This window comes from Pollicipes pollicipes, unplaced genomic scaffold (genome assembly GCF_011947565.3).
Source record: "Pollicipes pollicipes isolate AB1234 unplaced genomic scaffold, Ppol_2.1 Scaffold_7262;HRSCAF=8765_pilon_pilon_pilon, whole genome shotgun sequence".
In the NCBI taxonomy this organism is placed as follows: Eukaryota; Metazoa; Arthropoda; class Thecostraca; order Pollicipedomorpha; family Pollicipedidae; genus Pollicipes; species Pollicipes pollicipes.
Genome location: NW_023597055.1, coordinates 8,159,182 through 8,175,171, shown reverse-complemented (window position 1 = coordinate 8,175,171; position 15,990 = coordinate 8,159,182). Strand labels below are relative to the sequence as shown.

Below are 15,990 nucleotides of genomic sequence, written 5' to 3'. Positions count from 1 at the left end.
CTCAGGATTTAACAATGTACCTCATTACAGTGCCATCTGGGATGATCTTTTTGTTTGCTGGCATTGGATCCAGTTGTAATTGTGCTCTAGAGCTGTTGAGCTGTGGTGTGGACTTTTGAAGTGAAGTTGTCTTATGGGAAAAGTGAGGAGCAGCATTACTTAATCTTGAGGAACCCGCTTTGCTGATAAACAAATAAGACATGCACATTCCAGTAAAAGTCATGTTTTTTTGTGATCACTGGCCATTTGGTTCTATAGTGTAAGTTATCAAATCACAAGTCAGGTAATGCCTTAGTGATACTTTGAAAGGCAGGGTTTCACATATCTAAACTTTTTAGCTTTCATGTTTGGCATGGGGTATGATTTCAAATTGAGGGTACATTTTACCATGCAGTGGATTATTTTTATATGTCACATTTTCTCCCTGTCATTAGCAGTGACAGTCCTTAAGAAGCAGTGGAGCAGGCTGAGTGCCACATTTTTTCATGCATTAGCACTAGGCTAAAATTGGTTTGTTATGAGAAAAGGGCATTTGTCTGCTGCTTCTTGCTGCTGTATCTGTCCATCATTGTTAATGAACATATTTGATGCTTGCTTCATTTATTGGTAAATTACAAATTTTGGTATAAATCTCAGGGTCAGGTTGAAGCTATAGTCTGCATTTGCTACTTCTAGGATAAGTGACATGTTTTTGCTCAGCTGAACACTTTGACAGGCAATGAATACAAAACATATTTAAAGCCAATTTATGATGTAGATTTTATCTACCTCATGTTGAAGTTGAGGGTATTTTGTAATAGTGAGTGGCAATGGCTGAGTTGAATTTGGGTGTGAAGAACTTTATTGTATGATTGTTATTATAACTGTGCAAGATGCCATCCAACCAAAACACCAAGTTAAAGTGCTCTCTGACAAGGTCTATAAATCAGTCAATTTTGCAAAGGGACTGGTATAATGCATTGTAAGGTAATGTTTTTTATTGAGGTAGTGCTGAACAATCACTGTCACTACTTGTTAAGTTGGGTGTTCATATTATATTGAAATCTGCTAACCTGTGTTGGAAGAATTGTTTGAGTTTGTGTAAAAATTCCACATGTATGTATTCATGTTGTTCTTTAAGCTGTGTCTTGGTATCACTGGACATAAAAGATGGTTTTGTCCCAGGGTGCAGGGATTAAAAAGAATTTAAGTCAAAACTATATGATGTAAGCATTAACTGGTAAATCTATAAGAATAAATCAAGAGTGAATCTTTAGTCCACAGCTTCTAGCATCAGAAAGTAAGTCAAATATGGGGCAATTATTAGACAACTCACATTGGTTTCCTTTATTCTTGCCTCTTTCAGCCTTTAGGTTTAATATGGTGTAATGTTTATCTTGTATGAACTGTATGTTTATGTTACAATGCTCATTTGGGTTGTAATAGCAATCTTTCCAGGCAGGTATATTTTTCAGGTATAATACTTGAGATGCTTGCAATTTCTGGCTACCATTTTTTTAAAGTCATGCTTGCAATTTCTTGTTTGTGGTAAAGAATCCTCCTTATCTGTTAAATACTTAAAAGGAATGCTTTGCATTTGAAGATTGTGAAGCAAGCATTAGATATGATGAAACAAACTCAATTATGACTATTGCTGTAATTTTTAAGCTGGAACACCACTATAGACAGCACAGTTCTCTGTTAAGGAAAATGTACTCCTCAATGTGTCATAGTGTAATTACATCATTTTACCTTGCACAACATGGACTGAGAGCCAACTGACAGCCTTTATCAGTAACAATTCTGCAAATTTCACTCACAAATGCCAGATATGGAGACCTTGACAATTTTTTATTTACTTTGATCACTGCATGGCTTATGAAATGGCAGGATTTGAAAGTCTTTAATATTGTGACATCATAGATGCCAAGGTGACTCTGAAATACTCTTCCTGAAATTCTCTTCCCAATGAAATACTCTTCCTGAATAGCACTAAAAGGTCTTCAGGATGGCTATTTCAGACCAAAACCCCAATTGTGAATGTGGAGCACTCCCCTTAAATGTGATAGTAACTATAAAACTGTTACCTTTTCCTGATGAATGATCTCTATGATGTATGGAACCAATGATCAAAGGGTATTAAATGCAATTCTAGCATCTAATACTGTAAAATCAAATTCTTATACCCTTTGGTCATGACAGCTTGGTCATGTGCAGTGGAAAGTGCTTCACACTTTGCTGTAATATAATTAAAAGACACTCATTGGCAAAGTTTTTTGAAGCTGTGGTAATGGTTTCACCATGGACCAAGTCAAACTTAGTGCAATGCTATTTTCCAAAGTGCTGAATGTTAAGTGCTAGATGGGTGAAACCATAAGCTGTGGTTTTTGCAAAATATTAAGGTATGCTGGAAAGTGTACGCATGACATACCTGCTACGTCTTCACAAAACCACACTCAGATGCGTGAACTGCATGACAGATTCTCAGAACATGATTTTGCCTGATAACCCCAAGCCATGTTTGATGGTGCTTTTTGTAATGGTCAGTCTGTCAGCTTTCTGCCATGGATTGTATGAAAGTTTGAGTGCCCTGAAACTTAATATACAATTTTTGTCATAATGTCAGGGGGGATACTGAGTAGTTTGTGTATTATGTGCACCTTGACATTTTGTTTAGATTGACATTTTGTCCACCAATGGGATAATTCTATGATATTTTGGGGATTTTGGGAACATTTAACACCTGTGCCTCCAACTGTGGAAGTTAGTTATCTATGTATGCTTTTTATATGTCCTGCAATTCTAACATTGCATGTCACATTGTGTGAGTGTGGTTTGAGTAACATAAACACTCATGTAGTTACTGAAAGCATTAAATTGTGTTTTTTGCTAGTGGTGAAACATTCTGTTCTTTAATTTTCTTCTAGTTATGCATCCCAGAACATGAGATCATATGGTGATATGCATCTTTTTTTATTTTATTAGAATGTATGTTCATCATTTGTAATGTAAGATGTTGCAGTTGGAGAAAGAAACATTGACATGCAACAAAACTACCCCCTAGTTTCATCCAACCTTCAATATTTGTCAAACATTTTTGAATTGCACTTCTTTCAGCTGACAATGGCACACTTTTGTGTAATTTGTGATTCACATAATAATTTGAACCAGAAATAGTGTGAATTACTGTCCTCATAGAGATTCCCAGTTTGCACTGTGCCACGGTCAGTGTTCGCGCTCTCGGCGTGCCTTCAGCGACTGGCATGCCCTCTGGCGGCCGCGTGCCCGCCGCCCGTCTCAGTTGGCAGCCGCCGCCGGCAGGTGGCTGCTCGGCCGGCGCCATGGAGTACAACATGAGCTGGTTCGCCACCACGGGCGCCGCGCCCTATCTGCTCACCACCGACATCAACGACGTGATGCTCAACAACGTGCTGGAGGCGCCGATGCTCAGCGACACGCCGCGCTCCGTGTCGCTGCTGCCGGCGCCCGGCGGCGGCGGCGGCGGCGCCGGCGGGGGCGGCGCCGCCGGCGACCAGACGGCGCCGCACGATATGGCTGGCACCGTGCCGCACGAGTTCGCCGAGTGGGGGTACCAGGTGAGAGGCGGCGGGAGAGGGAGGCGCGATATATATATATATATATATATATATATATATATATATATATATATATATATATATATATAATATATTATATAGTATATGTATTGGTAACATAGTGTTCTTGTCATTCATGATGATGCACGGATCGGTTATGGGGCATTGTTGGAAGATCTGCTGTATCCTGGATTGCTCCAATGTATTTATACATGCTTTCATCATGTTTGAATAGCTTTCTTATGCATCGGCAACACAATGATGAGTGTATTGCCCTTCAAAAGTGGCAACAGTGCACGTAAAAATATCGTATTGTATCACACTGTTCATTATCCGCGGCAGCTGTCAGGTTTTTTTATTAAGAAAAACATCCCACAAGATTATGGATGGCATTTGCACTGTAAGGCTGCCGTGTGTGTCCGGGCGCTGCTGGGCTGCGGTCGGAGCCGGGCTCGCCGCCACTTGAGCGGGGCTGCGCCGCCGCCTGAGCCGCGTGTGTCCGGGCGCTGCTGGGCTGCGGTCGGAGCCGAGCTGCGCCGCCGCGTGAGCCGGGCCGACGGCTGACTCCGTTCCGGGCCGCCAGGAGTATAGCGGCTACGACCCGGAGCTGAAGCCGGACGACATGGAGCTGGAGGCGGGCGAGGAGGAGGCGGCCGGCGGCCCCGACGCCCGGCGCAAGACCACACAGAACGCCAAGAAGCCCAAGGTGCGTGGCCGGGGCCGGCTGGCCGCCGATGGGTGCGATGTGGGGGCGGCACTGCGTGTGTGGGTGTGGGCACGCAGGGGAGACGGCTGACTAAGATAGGGGGCAGCTGGGCTGTGTGACGAGCTGTCGCGTGTCGGTCGCGCGTGTCGTTCGTCGAGTCACGTCTAGTCAGGCGCGCGGGGTGCTGCCGTGGGTACATCATTGTATTTTCATTATATGGCACAAGTCCGTGTTAGGTTCGAGTTTGTGTTCGGCATGGCGTTGTAGCGTTGCGGTGACCTGGCGCGTAAAACGCCTTTCTCCGTGATATTCGTCGCAGTTGGCTCAGAAACAGCAGCCGCACGTCGGCTGTTTGCGCGCCGCCCTTTTGACCGCGCGTCGGTCGGGAGCGGGCGGTGCGATGCTGCGCGTCTGACCGCCTCGCGCCCCCAGGTACACCTGGACCCCAAGCTGAAGCTGAAGGGCCCCATCACGTACGAGAAGGACGTCGACCCGAGTCTGATCCCGATCGTGCGCGACGGCATGGCGCGCTGTCAGAAGTGCGGCGCCATCGGCGTGCGGCACGCGTTCTACACGCGCGAGCGCAAGTACTGCAGTCTGAGCTGCGCGCGCTCGGTGGAGGGCCTGGCGGCCGAGCCGGACTCGGCGCCGGCCACGCCCGAGGCGCCGGCGCCGCCCGAGTCGCCGCTGTCGGCCGACTCGGCCGGCTCGCCGGACGCCGAGCCGGCGCCGCGCCGCGAGGTGGCGCACTCGTTCAGCTGGGACGGCCTGCTGCGCCAGGCGGACTTCAGTGCCGCGCCCGTGCCCTGTTTCCGGCACGCGCCGCTGGCGGCCGCCTGGGACTACGTGTGCGTCGGCCTCAAGGTGGAGGTGGTGAGCGAGCCGCCGGGCGGCGGCCTCGAGCCCGCCTGCTGGGTGGGCACCGTGCTGCGCGTGGAGGGCTACCGCGGCCTGGTGCGCTACGAAGGCCTGACGGCGGAGGAGAGCGCCGGCCGCTGGCTGGACCTGTGTTCGGACGACGTGCACCCGGTGGGCTGGTACGCCACGCAGGGCCGCCCGCTGATCCCGCCGCCGGTCGTGGCCAGCCGGCACGCGGACTGGAGCCAGCTGCTGGTGAAGAGGCTCACCGGCGCCCGCACGCTGCCCACCAACTTCCATCACCGGGTAAGGCCGCCTCAGCTGGCCCGCTCGCCGAGCCGGCGTCACACGAAGCCCGCCACAGTGTAGCTGTCCCGCCGGTGTGCATCACAGGGCGACACTGTAGATCGACTTGCCCGTCGCATTATGACGCCGCCTGCCAGCTGTCATCACTGTGTAGCACCACCTGTCGGCGCGTCTGTCAGCGCCCTTTATGAGGTAGCACTGCCCGCTGGCCTCAATGTGAGGGCGACTTTTCTGCCACCAGTCCGCCATCATAAGGATGTTCGCACGTTCGGACGTACGCACGCACGCACGCACGCACGCACGCACGCACGCACGCTGCTGCCGAATTCCGCCGCAAAGTCACCGCTGTCTGTACTCAGTCTATCATTTTCTGCTACAGTACTGTTCACCCTGTGTGCCAAGTTCCATCATAATGTAGCTGCATTTGTCGAGTTGACCACTGGAGAGCACTGCCCAATATGGCATAGATTAAGCGAGGTTTGCTCGTGGTAGCTTCAGATGTTTACCAGTGATTTAAGCACCCAGATGTATGAACCAACCTGCGTTCTCTTTCACTTGACATTCTGCAAATGTTCTGGTGGTTGGCCTGTTGTTGGGTATGGTGGGTTGCAGTCAGCGCCCATTAGCTTTTTGCTATGTATCTGGTAGTTTGCTGTCCCCGATTTCTTGAACGTCCGTGGAAGCAGATTTTCTCATCCCTGCATCGGCCAAAAGTTGAAGTTTAACCCAGTGCGACGCGCATATACGTGGGGTGCTCAGGTCGCGCCGTGGCCTGTCCGGGCCCCCGAGTAACCCCATATGACTCAACTTGAGCTGGAGCGACACGTCGTGACCGGGCCGCCAGGTGCTGCGCAGCCTGGGCTCCAGCCTGCGCGAGGAGCAGGTGGTGGAGGTGGTGGACAAGAACTGCATCGGCCAGGTGCGCGCCGCCGCCGTCAGCCAGGTGGTCGGCCGCCGGCTGCATATCCGCTACCTGGACGCGCCCAGCGACGACGGCGGCTTCTGGTGCCACGAGAACTCGCCGCTGGTGGGTCCCGACTCTGTCCACGCACACACACGCACACGAGAACTCGCCGCTGGTGGGTCCCGACTCCCGACTGGTGCCGCGAGAACTCCCTCCCGACCGCGCCGGCGCCGGCGCGCGGCCCGGCCGGAGAGAGGGAGGGAGGCATCCCCGTCGCCGTGGCGCCGCGCTGGGGGCGACGCTGTGGCGTGTCGGCTGTGCGGTGCGGCAGTGCTGTCGTCGATGAGATTAATCTTGGTGTGAAGTGTGATCGTTGCGAAATGGAATTTGTGAACCGTTCCTGCCGCGTCATGGACGTCTGCTTTTTAAATCATGACAACAGGTTGCCTGTGTGGAGTGCGTGTGTGTTGTTTGCCATTTGACTTGATGCACCACTCCCTGGACAATATGTGTGTGTGTGTGTGTGTGTGTGTGTGTGTGTGTGTGTGTGTGTGTGTGTGTGTGTGTGTGTGTGTGTGTGTGTGCGTGCGTGCGTGCGTGCGTGCGTGCGTGCGTGCGCGCGCGCGCGCGCGCGCTTGCGCCGTGACCATGACTGACCTCTGTGGGCGTGCGGACGACCATTATAATTTGCACCGCGTCCCTTTACTCTGCACGTGCGTGTGCGTCAGCTGCGTCCGCTCCCCGTCCGCCTGCTGGGTACGTGCGCGCGCGTGCGCGTGCGTGAGTGTGACCGCCGCGCGTGCGTCCGCGCCGCAGGTGCACCCGGTGGGCTGGGCGCTGGCGGTCGGTCACCAGATCGCGGCGCCGGCCGACTACCTGGAGCGCTGCCAGACGGGCAAGTACCTGGCCACCGACGTCACCGAGGACTGGCAGCCGCCGCTGCCGGCCGCCCCGCAGCAGGGCTTCACGGTCAGTCTTCAGCCAGCCTCGCCCGGCCGCCGCCTGCGCTGCCGCCGGCGGCACGGCGAAAACTGGGACGTAGGAGACTTTGGAGTTGCCAGATGGGATGGGCTACTTGGTTTCACCGACGTTTGGCATTCATCGGTGGCTTGCGATGTGCAAAGTGTAGAATGGCGTACGCTGTAGTTTTTCCTGGTGAACCCACCACTGTTAACCAGGGCCGGACCCGCAGAGCCGCCCAGAGTGCAGGCGGCTCTGCAGGTTCAGAGCCGCCAGAGTGTGGGTGACTCGGAAGGTTTAGGGTCGCCCGAGTGCGGGCGGTTCTGCAGGTTCAGAACCGCCAGAGTGGAGTGCGGGCAGCTCTGCTGGTTCAGAGCCGCCAGAGTGCGGGAGGCTCTGCTGGTTCAGAGCCGCCAGAGTGCGGGCGGCTCTGCTGGTTCAGAGCCGCCAGAGTGCGGGCGGCTCTGCTGGTTCAGAGCCGCCAGAGTGCGGGCGGCTCTGCTGGTTCAGAACCGCCAGAGTGGAGTGCGGACGGCTCTGTAGGTTCAGAGCCGCCAGAGTGCGGGAGGCTCTGTAGGTTCAGAGCCGCCAGAGTGTGGGTGACTCGGAAGGTTTAGGGTCGCCCGAGTGCGGGCGGTTCTGCAGGTTCAGAACCGCCAGAGTGGAGTGCGGGCAGCTCTGCTGGTTCAGAGCCGCCAGAGTGCGGGAGGCTCTGCTGGTTCAGAGCCGCCAGAGTGCGGACGGCTCTGCTCCGTCGCTGTGATTACTGACTGTCAACTGTGTTCTCGTTCAGTGTCGGCACGTAGGAGCTGAACACAGGCACTGCTCTGGCTCCTACGCTTTGCGAGCCAGTCTCTATGATCTCCCGTTTGCGAGAATCTGACCTGTTCAGCCAAGGTGGTTTTAGATTTCACGAACCAAATGGACTTCGAACCAAACGGAAAAACCAAATTTATAGATGATCTATTCACCCGTTTAATGCTGTATGGCGCGAGTTCTCATGTGGCAAACTCAGGCCTGGTGAATCAGCGCGTTTCGCGTGCAGCACTCGCGCGTGCTGAATACATGAGAGATGTGTGAGCGAGTGACTGCAGCGGTCATTTGACGCCCGTGAGTGAGCGTTAAATGACGCCCGTGAGTGAGCGTTAAATGACCGCCGCAATCGACGCGCTCGAAAATCAAAATGCCATCATCGTGACGGCTCTGGTGTGATGCTGTGGCTCGTGACGTGGGTGCTCGTGATGGAGCTTCTCGTGACGCGGCTGCTCGTGACGCGGCTGCTCGTCGCGGCCGTTTCGGTGCTGCCGCGGCCGCCGCCGCCGCCGGAGCCCTCTCGGGTGCCGAAGTGTTCCTGTGTAGACGTCGCTGGTGCTGATATAACATGTCTGACGCCCCTTGTGGGCGGCTGTGTGTCCGCTGCCGTGTCCTGTGTCTGTTGACTGTAGGTCTGTGGCTGCGTCTGCCACTGTGCTGGGTGCCTGCAGGCTATGTCTGCCGCTCTACTGGGTCTCTGCAGACTGTCTGCTGCCGTGCTAGGTGTCTGTTGGCTGTCTGTCGCCGTGCTGGGTGTGTGTAGACTGTCTGCTGTTGTGCTGGTTGTCTGCAGGCTGTGTCTGCCGCCGTGCTTGGTGCCTGCAGACTGTCTGCCGCCGTGTTGGGGGTCTGAAGGCTTGTCTGCTGCTATGCTGGGTGTCTGTTGGCTGTGTCTGCCACTGTGCTGCGTGTCTGCAGGCTGTATCTGCCACTGTCTGTTGGCTGTCTGCCAACTGTGCTGGGTGTCTGTTGGCTGTGTATGTCGCTGTAATGGGTGTCCATCAGCTGTGTCTGCCGCTGTGGTGGGTGTCCATCAGCTGTGTCTGCCGCTATGGTGGGTGTCTGTTGGCTGTGTCTGCCAGCTGTGCCGAGTGTCCATCAGCTGTGCTCCACCCCTTGGCTGCAGCGGCCCGTGCGGACGCGGCGGCTGACATCCGCCCTGGCGGCTCTCCCGTCACCAGGTGGGCATGAAGCTGGAGGCGCTGGACCCGCTCAACCTGAGCAGCATCGGCGTCGCCACCGTCAAGCAGGTGCTGGGCGGCGGCTACCTGATGGTGCGGCTGGAGACGCTGCCGACCGAGCCGGGCCAGCCGGGCGGCGACTGGTTCTGCTACCACGTCAGCTCGCCATACATCTTCCCGCCGCGCTTCTGCCGGACGGTGGGCGTGCCGCTGACGCCGCCGCACGGCTACACGGCCGACACGTTCACCTGGGAGGCGTACCTGGCGGCCGAGCCGGGCGCTCAGCCGGCGCCGCCGCATCTGTTCCAGCGGCCGCCGCTATCGCACGGCTTTCAGCCGGGCCAGCGGCTGGAGGCGGTGGATCTGATGGACCCGCAGCTGGTGTGTGTGGCGACGGTGGCGGCCGTGGTCGGACGCCTGCTGCGCGTGCACTTTACCGGCTGGGAGGAGCAGTTCGACCAGTGGGTGGACGCCGCCAGTCCTGACATCTTCCCGGTCGGCTGGTGCCGGCTGGTTGGCTACAAGCTGGAGCCGCCGCGCGCTGGCGAGCGGCCGGCCGGCCGGCGCGCCGGACGCCGCCGCGCCGGACGCAAGATGGTGGGCCGTCGGCCGCGGCCGCCCGGCCGGCGTCCCGCCGCCGCCGCCGCCGCTGACGAGTCGCTGGCGGCGCTGGTGCCGGAGTTGTCGCCGCCGCCGCCACCGCCGGCGCCGGCGCCGGCGCAGCCACCCCCGCAGCAGCAGCAGCCGGAGCAGCTGGCGCCGGCGCTGGCTCCGGCGCCGGCGCCGACGCCGGCGGCTGACGCGGACGCGCCGCCGACTGCGCTCATTCCGCGCCTCGTGGACGCGGCGTCGGGGCCGGGCGCGGCGGCGCCGGCGGCCGGGCAGCTGGACCCGGCCGCCTGGTCCGTGGCCGACGTCGGCCAGTTCCTGCGCGTCAACGAGTGCGCCGCCTACTGCGACAGCTTCCAGCAGGCGGGCGTCGACGGCGCCCGCCTGCTCGACCTCACCAAGCATCAGGTGCTGGAGCTGGCGTGCTGGAAGGTCGGGCCCAGCCTCAAAATCGAGAACCTCGTGCAAAAGCTGCGCGCGCGCGTGGCGCCGGCCCAGGCCCGCTTCATGGCCAGCTTCAAGAAGGTGTGATGGACCGTCCGCAGGGCGCGGTCGGGCGCGCGGCGGCCGCCGCCGAGCTGTGAGCGAATGGCGCGCGTGCGGCGTCGGGGGCCGGTATTTTTGCGACGGCGGCGTGCCGGCGCCGCCGGCGGACCAGCGTGTGATGGCGCGCGCGCGCGGGGCGGCCGCGGGCTCCCACCGCCAGCGGCCGGCGGCCGGCCACGCCCCGACGGCCGCCGGGAGCGGGTCGCCCCCGCCGCCGCTGGCATTTACAGTGTTTTTAGTGCTATTTGGTCGCAGCTGCGGTCGCGTTCAGTATCATGTTCTGATTGATTTAGACGGGCGGCGACACGGTAGCTGGAGGTTTAGCGCGGCGACGAGCCGGGGCACGGCCGGCGCGTGGAGGGCCGTTCGTCGCGAGGGCGCCCACCGCAGCGGCCGAGCTTGGTTATGTCGCCCCATGGACACTTTTGTACGTATGCTTTGACTCATTTCGCACTGATTGTCATGTCGTCCTCATTTCTCCTATATAAAGCCATAATTCAAACTTCGAGCGTACCTAGGCTGTATTGTACAAAATATACAATTGAAACACATGGCGGTTGCACGTGACATGCGACAGACACTCGACGAGCTTCCCCTGGAACATAACACGGGGCGGGGCTACCGCAGTCACCGTGCAGACGCGTCTCACAGGCGAGCACCGTCCAGACCACCCGGTGGCGCAGTCCTCTACTGTCCCCTGTTCCATGCGCCCGCCCGGGTCCAATATCAGTCATCACCATCATCATCATCATCGTAATCAGTGCACCGGGGGAGAGACGACAGGCGGCGCCGTCTTCCGCGGCCTCCCTCTCCACGAGCGCACCGATCGCAGAGCGGGGCTGTGCGACCGCGGGACCCCACGGCCTCCAGTCTCGCGCACGCGTTGGCGGTGGGCGCCGCCGGCCGGGTGGCCTCGGACGACGCAGGCGACGCCGGGCCAACTGCCGGCGGCGCCGGCGCCACGTGCCCGGCCCTGCCGCCGCGTGTCCGGCTCACGTGGCGCCCGGCGCCTGGGCGGGCGCCGGCGGCGCCGAGCTGAGGAACGAGTAGGCGCCGTGCGTGCAGCGGTTGGCGAAGTGGCCCTTCTCGCCGCACTGTGAACACACCGCGGCCCGCAGTCGGTCACAGCGGGCTCGGACTAGAGCACTGGCCGCCCGCAGACGGCGGCGAGATGTGGCGGGATTGAACGACGTGGCTACGGCGAAGTTTTTATTATTATATTAAATTCTTTATTATTTTTATATTATATATATTTACATATATATAATTTTATATTAAACGACTGTCCCGACGCTTGGCGGTGGCTCCCAGCATTTGTGCGCGTATCACATAGACACGTACGTATTTGATATGCTCGAAATGTCGGTAAAACTTGATCTTTGGTGGCATGCATGCAAGGCATGTGACAAAACGGCGCCACAGCGTACTTAAGCTTCTTAAAACACGAGTGAGGCGCCACTTTTCACAAGACGCGCTAAATTACGAAACGTAGCCAGCCGTGAGAATCCGGCTCTTTTCATCCAGTATGCGTCAAAAATTAACATGGGACATCGCCACGAAAAAAAAATCAATTGCAAACAGCCCACAAACAGACCTGCAAATGGCTGGATATTGGTACCAGTTTATGCGCTCTCACGCAGCTGGCTGAGCCGCTCGTGCTGACAGTGTCGGCGGCCACCGCCCTGACAGGCCGGGCCCCCCGCCGCGCACCCTCACCTTGTAACACGTGATGCGGTCCGTGTCGTGGCGACCGTGCGAGCCACCGCCGATGTACCGGGCGGCCGCCGCCTGCCGCCGGGCACAGGTTAGGTAAGGTCAGGTCAGGTAGAGTCGATGCAGAGGCACCCATAGCTAGCGGGCGGCCCTGCCGTCACTGCATGCCGAGCCACGCAGACTGCAAGTTATGTCGCCGGCCATTGCTATACGAGACATTGGTAAAGCACGACCAAAGAAAGTTGTCCGCGATGAGCTTCGAACCCAGGACCTCAACGTTACACTCACGACGCCCAAGCCGGTAGCCTCCAGTGACTTGCCCCCGGCGCGGGCCACGTGACTGACCTCATACTTCTCCGAGGCCTGGCGCAACTGCGCCTCCCGCTTGTCGGGCGACATTTTGAAGCAGTTGACGACCTTGTGGCCCACCTCGCCGCAGTAGTGGCAGGTGATGTTGGACTTGCCCTTGGAGCCGGGCTTGCCCTCCTCGGTGCTCTGCGGCAGCTCGAACCGCGGACTGCGCAGAATGGCAGCGTCAGCAGGCCCCGTGAGCCCCGGGCGAGGCGGGGGCGGCAGCGGACCGGGTCACGGGCCACATGGAGCAGCGGACCGGGTCACGTGACGGCGGGATACGGGTCACATGCAGCAGCGGATCGGGTCACGTGACGGCGGGCCACACGCAACGTACAGCGGCGGACCGAATCACGTGATAGCGGACAACGGGCCACGTGCAGCAGCGGACCAGGCCACTTGACGGCGGGCCACGGGCTACGAGCAGCAGCAGCCGGGTCACGTGAGCTGGCGAGCTGTCGGCGAGTTGAGCCGGGTCACGTGACGGCGGGTCGGGTCCGCCGGCGCCTCCAGCAAACACGAGACGGTAAGGGGCCCGCCGACACCGTCCGCCATAGACATTCCGGCTGTGCATCAGCGGAGCTACGAAGACGCAACAATGCTCGGTCGCACGAGATGGGATTGAGGGATTGCGATTGCGGTGGGATTGGGATTGTTCTCGAGGCGCGACGTGCGACACTCCAACAAAAGCAATGCACGTGCCTGCGTAAGGAGGCAAGGGATAGCGAACGGGAGATGAAAGCGTGACGCCGCCGACCAACGCGCGTCGTCCTGCATGCCATAAAAGGACGGGGGGAAAGATCACTGCCGGGGACGGTAGCACTGGGCAGGGACAGTGATGGTAGAGAATCGCTCAATGGTGGCACCCTCACACATTCTCCGAAACAAACTTTCTCAGAGGCCGAACCAGGAGCGACGGCTCCCAAAACGACTGTGAGATCGAACGATACGTCCCGACTTTATGAGGTCATCCTATACATACATCGCCACCGACAGATCGTTAAAGGCTGATACCGAGGGTCCAGGTCCACCGAAGGCATGCAGACAGGTGAACCTAGCACAAACCCCACAAAACCCTACGGAACAAGACCACCCTCTACGGAAACCCTACTATGGAACAAGACCACCCTCTACGGAAACCCCACGACAATAGCGGACCCGAGCAGGTGCACTGGCCGCAGCGGTGACGTGCGGGCCGCTTAAGTCCGCCGCCGCCACCCTGGCACCGGCGCAGCCACCGGCGGCGCCAGCGGACGGCGCGCCGTCGACAGCCACTCACTGTATGAGGCGGCAGCCGGCGCCGGCCGGGCAGAAGCCGGCCAGGTAGCTGAGGCAGAGCACGCGCCGCACGTGCCGGTTGCGGCAGAGCGGCCCGTGCCGGCAGAAGCCGCGGTCGTACCACGGGCAGTCGCGCTGCTTGGTCTCCGGGTCAATGTGCAGGAACGGACACTCCTTGTTGTGGCAGGCGTCTGGCGGGGAGGGCCGGTCAGTGGTGGGGTCAGACGACCGGCGCGGCTCCGTGGCGCCGGTTGGGGAAGCGGGAGGGGGGGGGGAGAACGAACACTCGTTGTGGCACACGTCCGACGGAGAGGGCCGGTCAGTGGTGGGGTCAGACGACCGGCGCGGCTTCCGTTGGCGCCGGTTGGGGAAGCGGGAAGGGGGGGGGGGGGGGGAGAGAACGAACACTCGTTGTGGCACGCGTCCGACGGAGAGGGCCGGTCAGGGTGGGGTCAGACGACCGGCGCGGCTCCGTGGCGCCGGTTGGGGAAGCGGGAGGGGGGGGGGGGAGAACGAACACTCGTTGTGGCACGCGTCCGACGGAGAGTGCCGGTCAGTGGTGGGGTCAGACGACCGGCGCGGCTCCGTGGCGCCGGCTGGGGAAGCGGGAGGGGGGGGGGGGGGGAGAGAAGAGCCGCGCGTCTGGAAGGCGGCCGCGCCGATCAGCCATACGAAACGGTGGTGCCAGGCGGTAGGTGCCTCAGTGTTGCCCTAAGTGGCACACATCTGGTGCCACCAACATCGCTCAGTCACAGAGGAGGAGGGAACATCATACTGGCCGTGGTGTACGTCTAATGTACCAACACTCATTCATTTACTAAACAAAAATCAAACAAATACTAAAAAGGGTACAAATGGCGCAGTTGTAAGCCCCACTAATCAAACTAAGAGATCTGTGACTATCAACATCCTATTATTGTGACGCCATAATGAAAACTGAAGAGCAGCTGGGTGCTACACACAGTGCCACATTCCAATAAGCTTTGTTTTCATGCTAAAAATCCTGTCTCATGAAATCAAACCCTCATTACGATGCATTCTATGCTACAAATAGCATTGATAAACCACAACGCATGGCCATTTGTCCATCAGCACCACAAACAAGCACTTATCATAAGCATCTGCAGGAGTCCCACCGAGATTCCACAGGCGGAAGAGTCCACCCTCGCCGATAACCCTTCTCAACGCCGCAGCGCAGAGGCGCCCACCGCGGGACGACTCTCGACACTACTCACTGAACTTGGCGTAGAAGTAGCACTCGGGCATCTTGGTCATGTCGTACTCGTGCAGGAACTCGCACGAGTCCCCCTTCTTGCAGAGTCCGCGCAGCCAGTGTTTGCAGACGATGGAGCGGTCGCCGCGCAGGTGTCGGAACGGGCACAGGTCTCCGCGCGTGCACCGACCCTTGGCGAAGAAGTTGCACACACCCGACATGGACTCTGGCGGCGCGGCGGACGGCGCCGTGTTAGCGAGTGGGCCGCGGCTGGCCGGACCCACCCACGGCGCGTTGGCCGCAGCGAGCGGGCCCGCTGTTGGGAACGCTGTCCAGTTGGGGGAAACGCTGCAAAAGCACTGCTCCTTACGAGCAGTTGAGCACCAAACACCAGCAGAGGCTGTTCACTAATTTCAAGCACGTCTGGTTGAATGGACGGAGGATGCACCAGTGCGCTAGATTAAGACAATGTTCAAAGTTGATACAATACTGCCAGGACTGAAACGACTCGTGCCACATGACCCAACGCAGCAACGCACTGGAGATTAATCGCCCATATCCACTGCACAACATCAACTGTCCAAACACTGTTCAGATGGTAACCACTGACTACGCCGAGCCTCTGCCTCGAGACTTTGCTGACCAGTACTCGCTGTACGCGCCATAAACACGAGCGACTCGGTACTCACTGTCCACGCGGGACTCGGCCGCGTCGGTACTCGCGTCAAAGAGAGGACCCCGCCGAGTCAGTACTCACTGTCCATGCCGGCGAATGGCAGCGACTGGGCGCCCAGCTGCTCCCGCAGCGTCACCTCGATGTCGAACACCATGTCGTCCACGTTGGCCACCAGGGTCTCCATGATGGCGCCGCCTTCAGCCCAGTCCGGCCGCCGGCACTGCACACCGCTGCCTGCCTGCTGACATGGTGGGGGAGCACACTATTGGCTTTCCGGTGCGTAGACACGCGGCTGGCGCGG

General features: G+C 58.1%; 3 protein-coding genes across 3 annotated transcripts in view; 2 read left to right on the top strand and 1 right to left on the bottom strand.

The window, feature by feature from the left end:
• Positions 1-3,507: 3,507 nt before the first annotated feature.
• LOC119114192 (polycomb protein Sfmbt) lies at positions 3,508-10,516 on the top strand. Its single transcript, XM_037238394.1, has 8 exons — positions 3,508-3,575; positions 4,159-4,281; positions 4,714-4,935; positions 5,008-5,445; positions 6,290-6,472; positions 7,166-7,318; positions 9,304-9,843; positions 10,180-10,516. Exons 1-8 carry the CDS (start codon positions 3,531-3,533, stop codon positions 10,441-10,443), a joined length of 1,968 nt encoding a protein of 655 aa, XP_037094289.1. The 5' UTR covers positions 3,508-3,530; the 3' UTR covers positions 10,444-10,516.
• A 914-nt stretch (positions 10,517-11,430) lies between these two features.
• On the bottom strand, positions 11,431-15,877 carry LOC119114325 (cleavage and polyadenylation specificity factor subunit 4-like). The gene is made up of 6 exons (XM_037238520.1): positions 15,771-15,877; positions 15,036-15,239; positions 13,802-13,991; positions 12,517-12,688; positions 12,175-12,246; positions 11,431-11,552 (listed from the first exon to the last, which is right to left on the bottom strand). The coding sequence occupies exons 1-6, from the start codon at positions 15,871-15,873 to the stop codon at positions 11,451-11,453; spliced, it is 843 nt and encodes a 280-aa protein (XP_037094415.1). The 5' UTR covers positions 15,874-15,877; the 3' UTR covers positions 11,431-11,450.
• A 58-nt stretch (positions 15,878-15,935) lies between these two features.
• Positions 15,936-15,990, top strand: part of LOC119114191 (collagen alpha-1(I) chain-like) — an 11,718-nt gene continuing 11,663 nt past the window's right edge. The window contains exon 1 of the mRNA XM_037238393.1: positions 15,936-15,965. Coding sequence (XP_037094288.1) covers positions 15,936-15,965 — 30 coding nt within the window. The remainder of the gene's footprint in view (positions 15,966-15,990) is intronic.

Coding starts and splice junctions, on each gene's coding strand:
- LOC119114192 (XM_037238394.1), top strand. CDS start 3,531: ATGGCTGGCACCGTGCCGCACGAGTTCGCCGAGTGGGGGTACCAG. Junction 4,936..5,007: donor AGCCGGACTCGGCGCCGGCC/ACGCCCGAGGCG, acceptor GACGCCGAGCCG/GCGCCGCGCCGCGAGGTGGC. Junction 6,473..7,165: donor GCCACGAGAACTCGCCGCTG/GTGGGTCCCGAC, acceptor TCCGCGCCGCAG/GTGCACCCGGTGGGCTGGGC.
- LOC119114325 (XM_037238520.1), bottom strand. CDS start 15,873: ATGGAGACCCTGGTGGCCAACGTGGACGACATGGTGTTCGACATCGAG. Junction 12,247..12,516: donor AGGCCTCGGAGAAGTATGAG/GTCAGTCACGTG, acceptor GCCCGGCGGCAG/GCGGCGGCCGCCCGGTACAT. Junction 11,553..12,174: donor ACCGCATCACGTGTTACAAG/GTGAGGGTGCGC, acceptor GTGTGTTCACAG/TGCGGCGAGAAGGGCCACTT.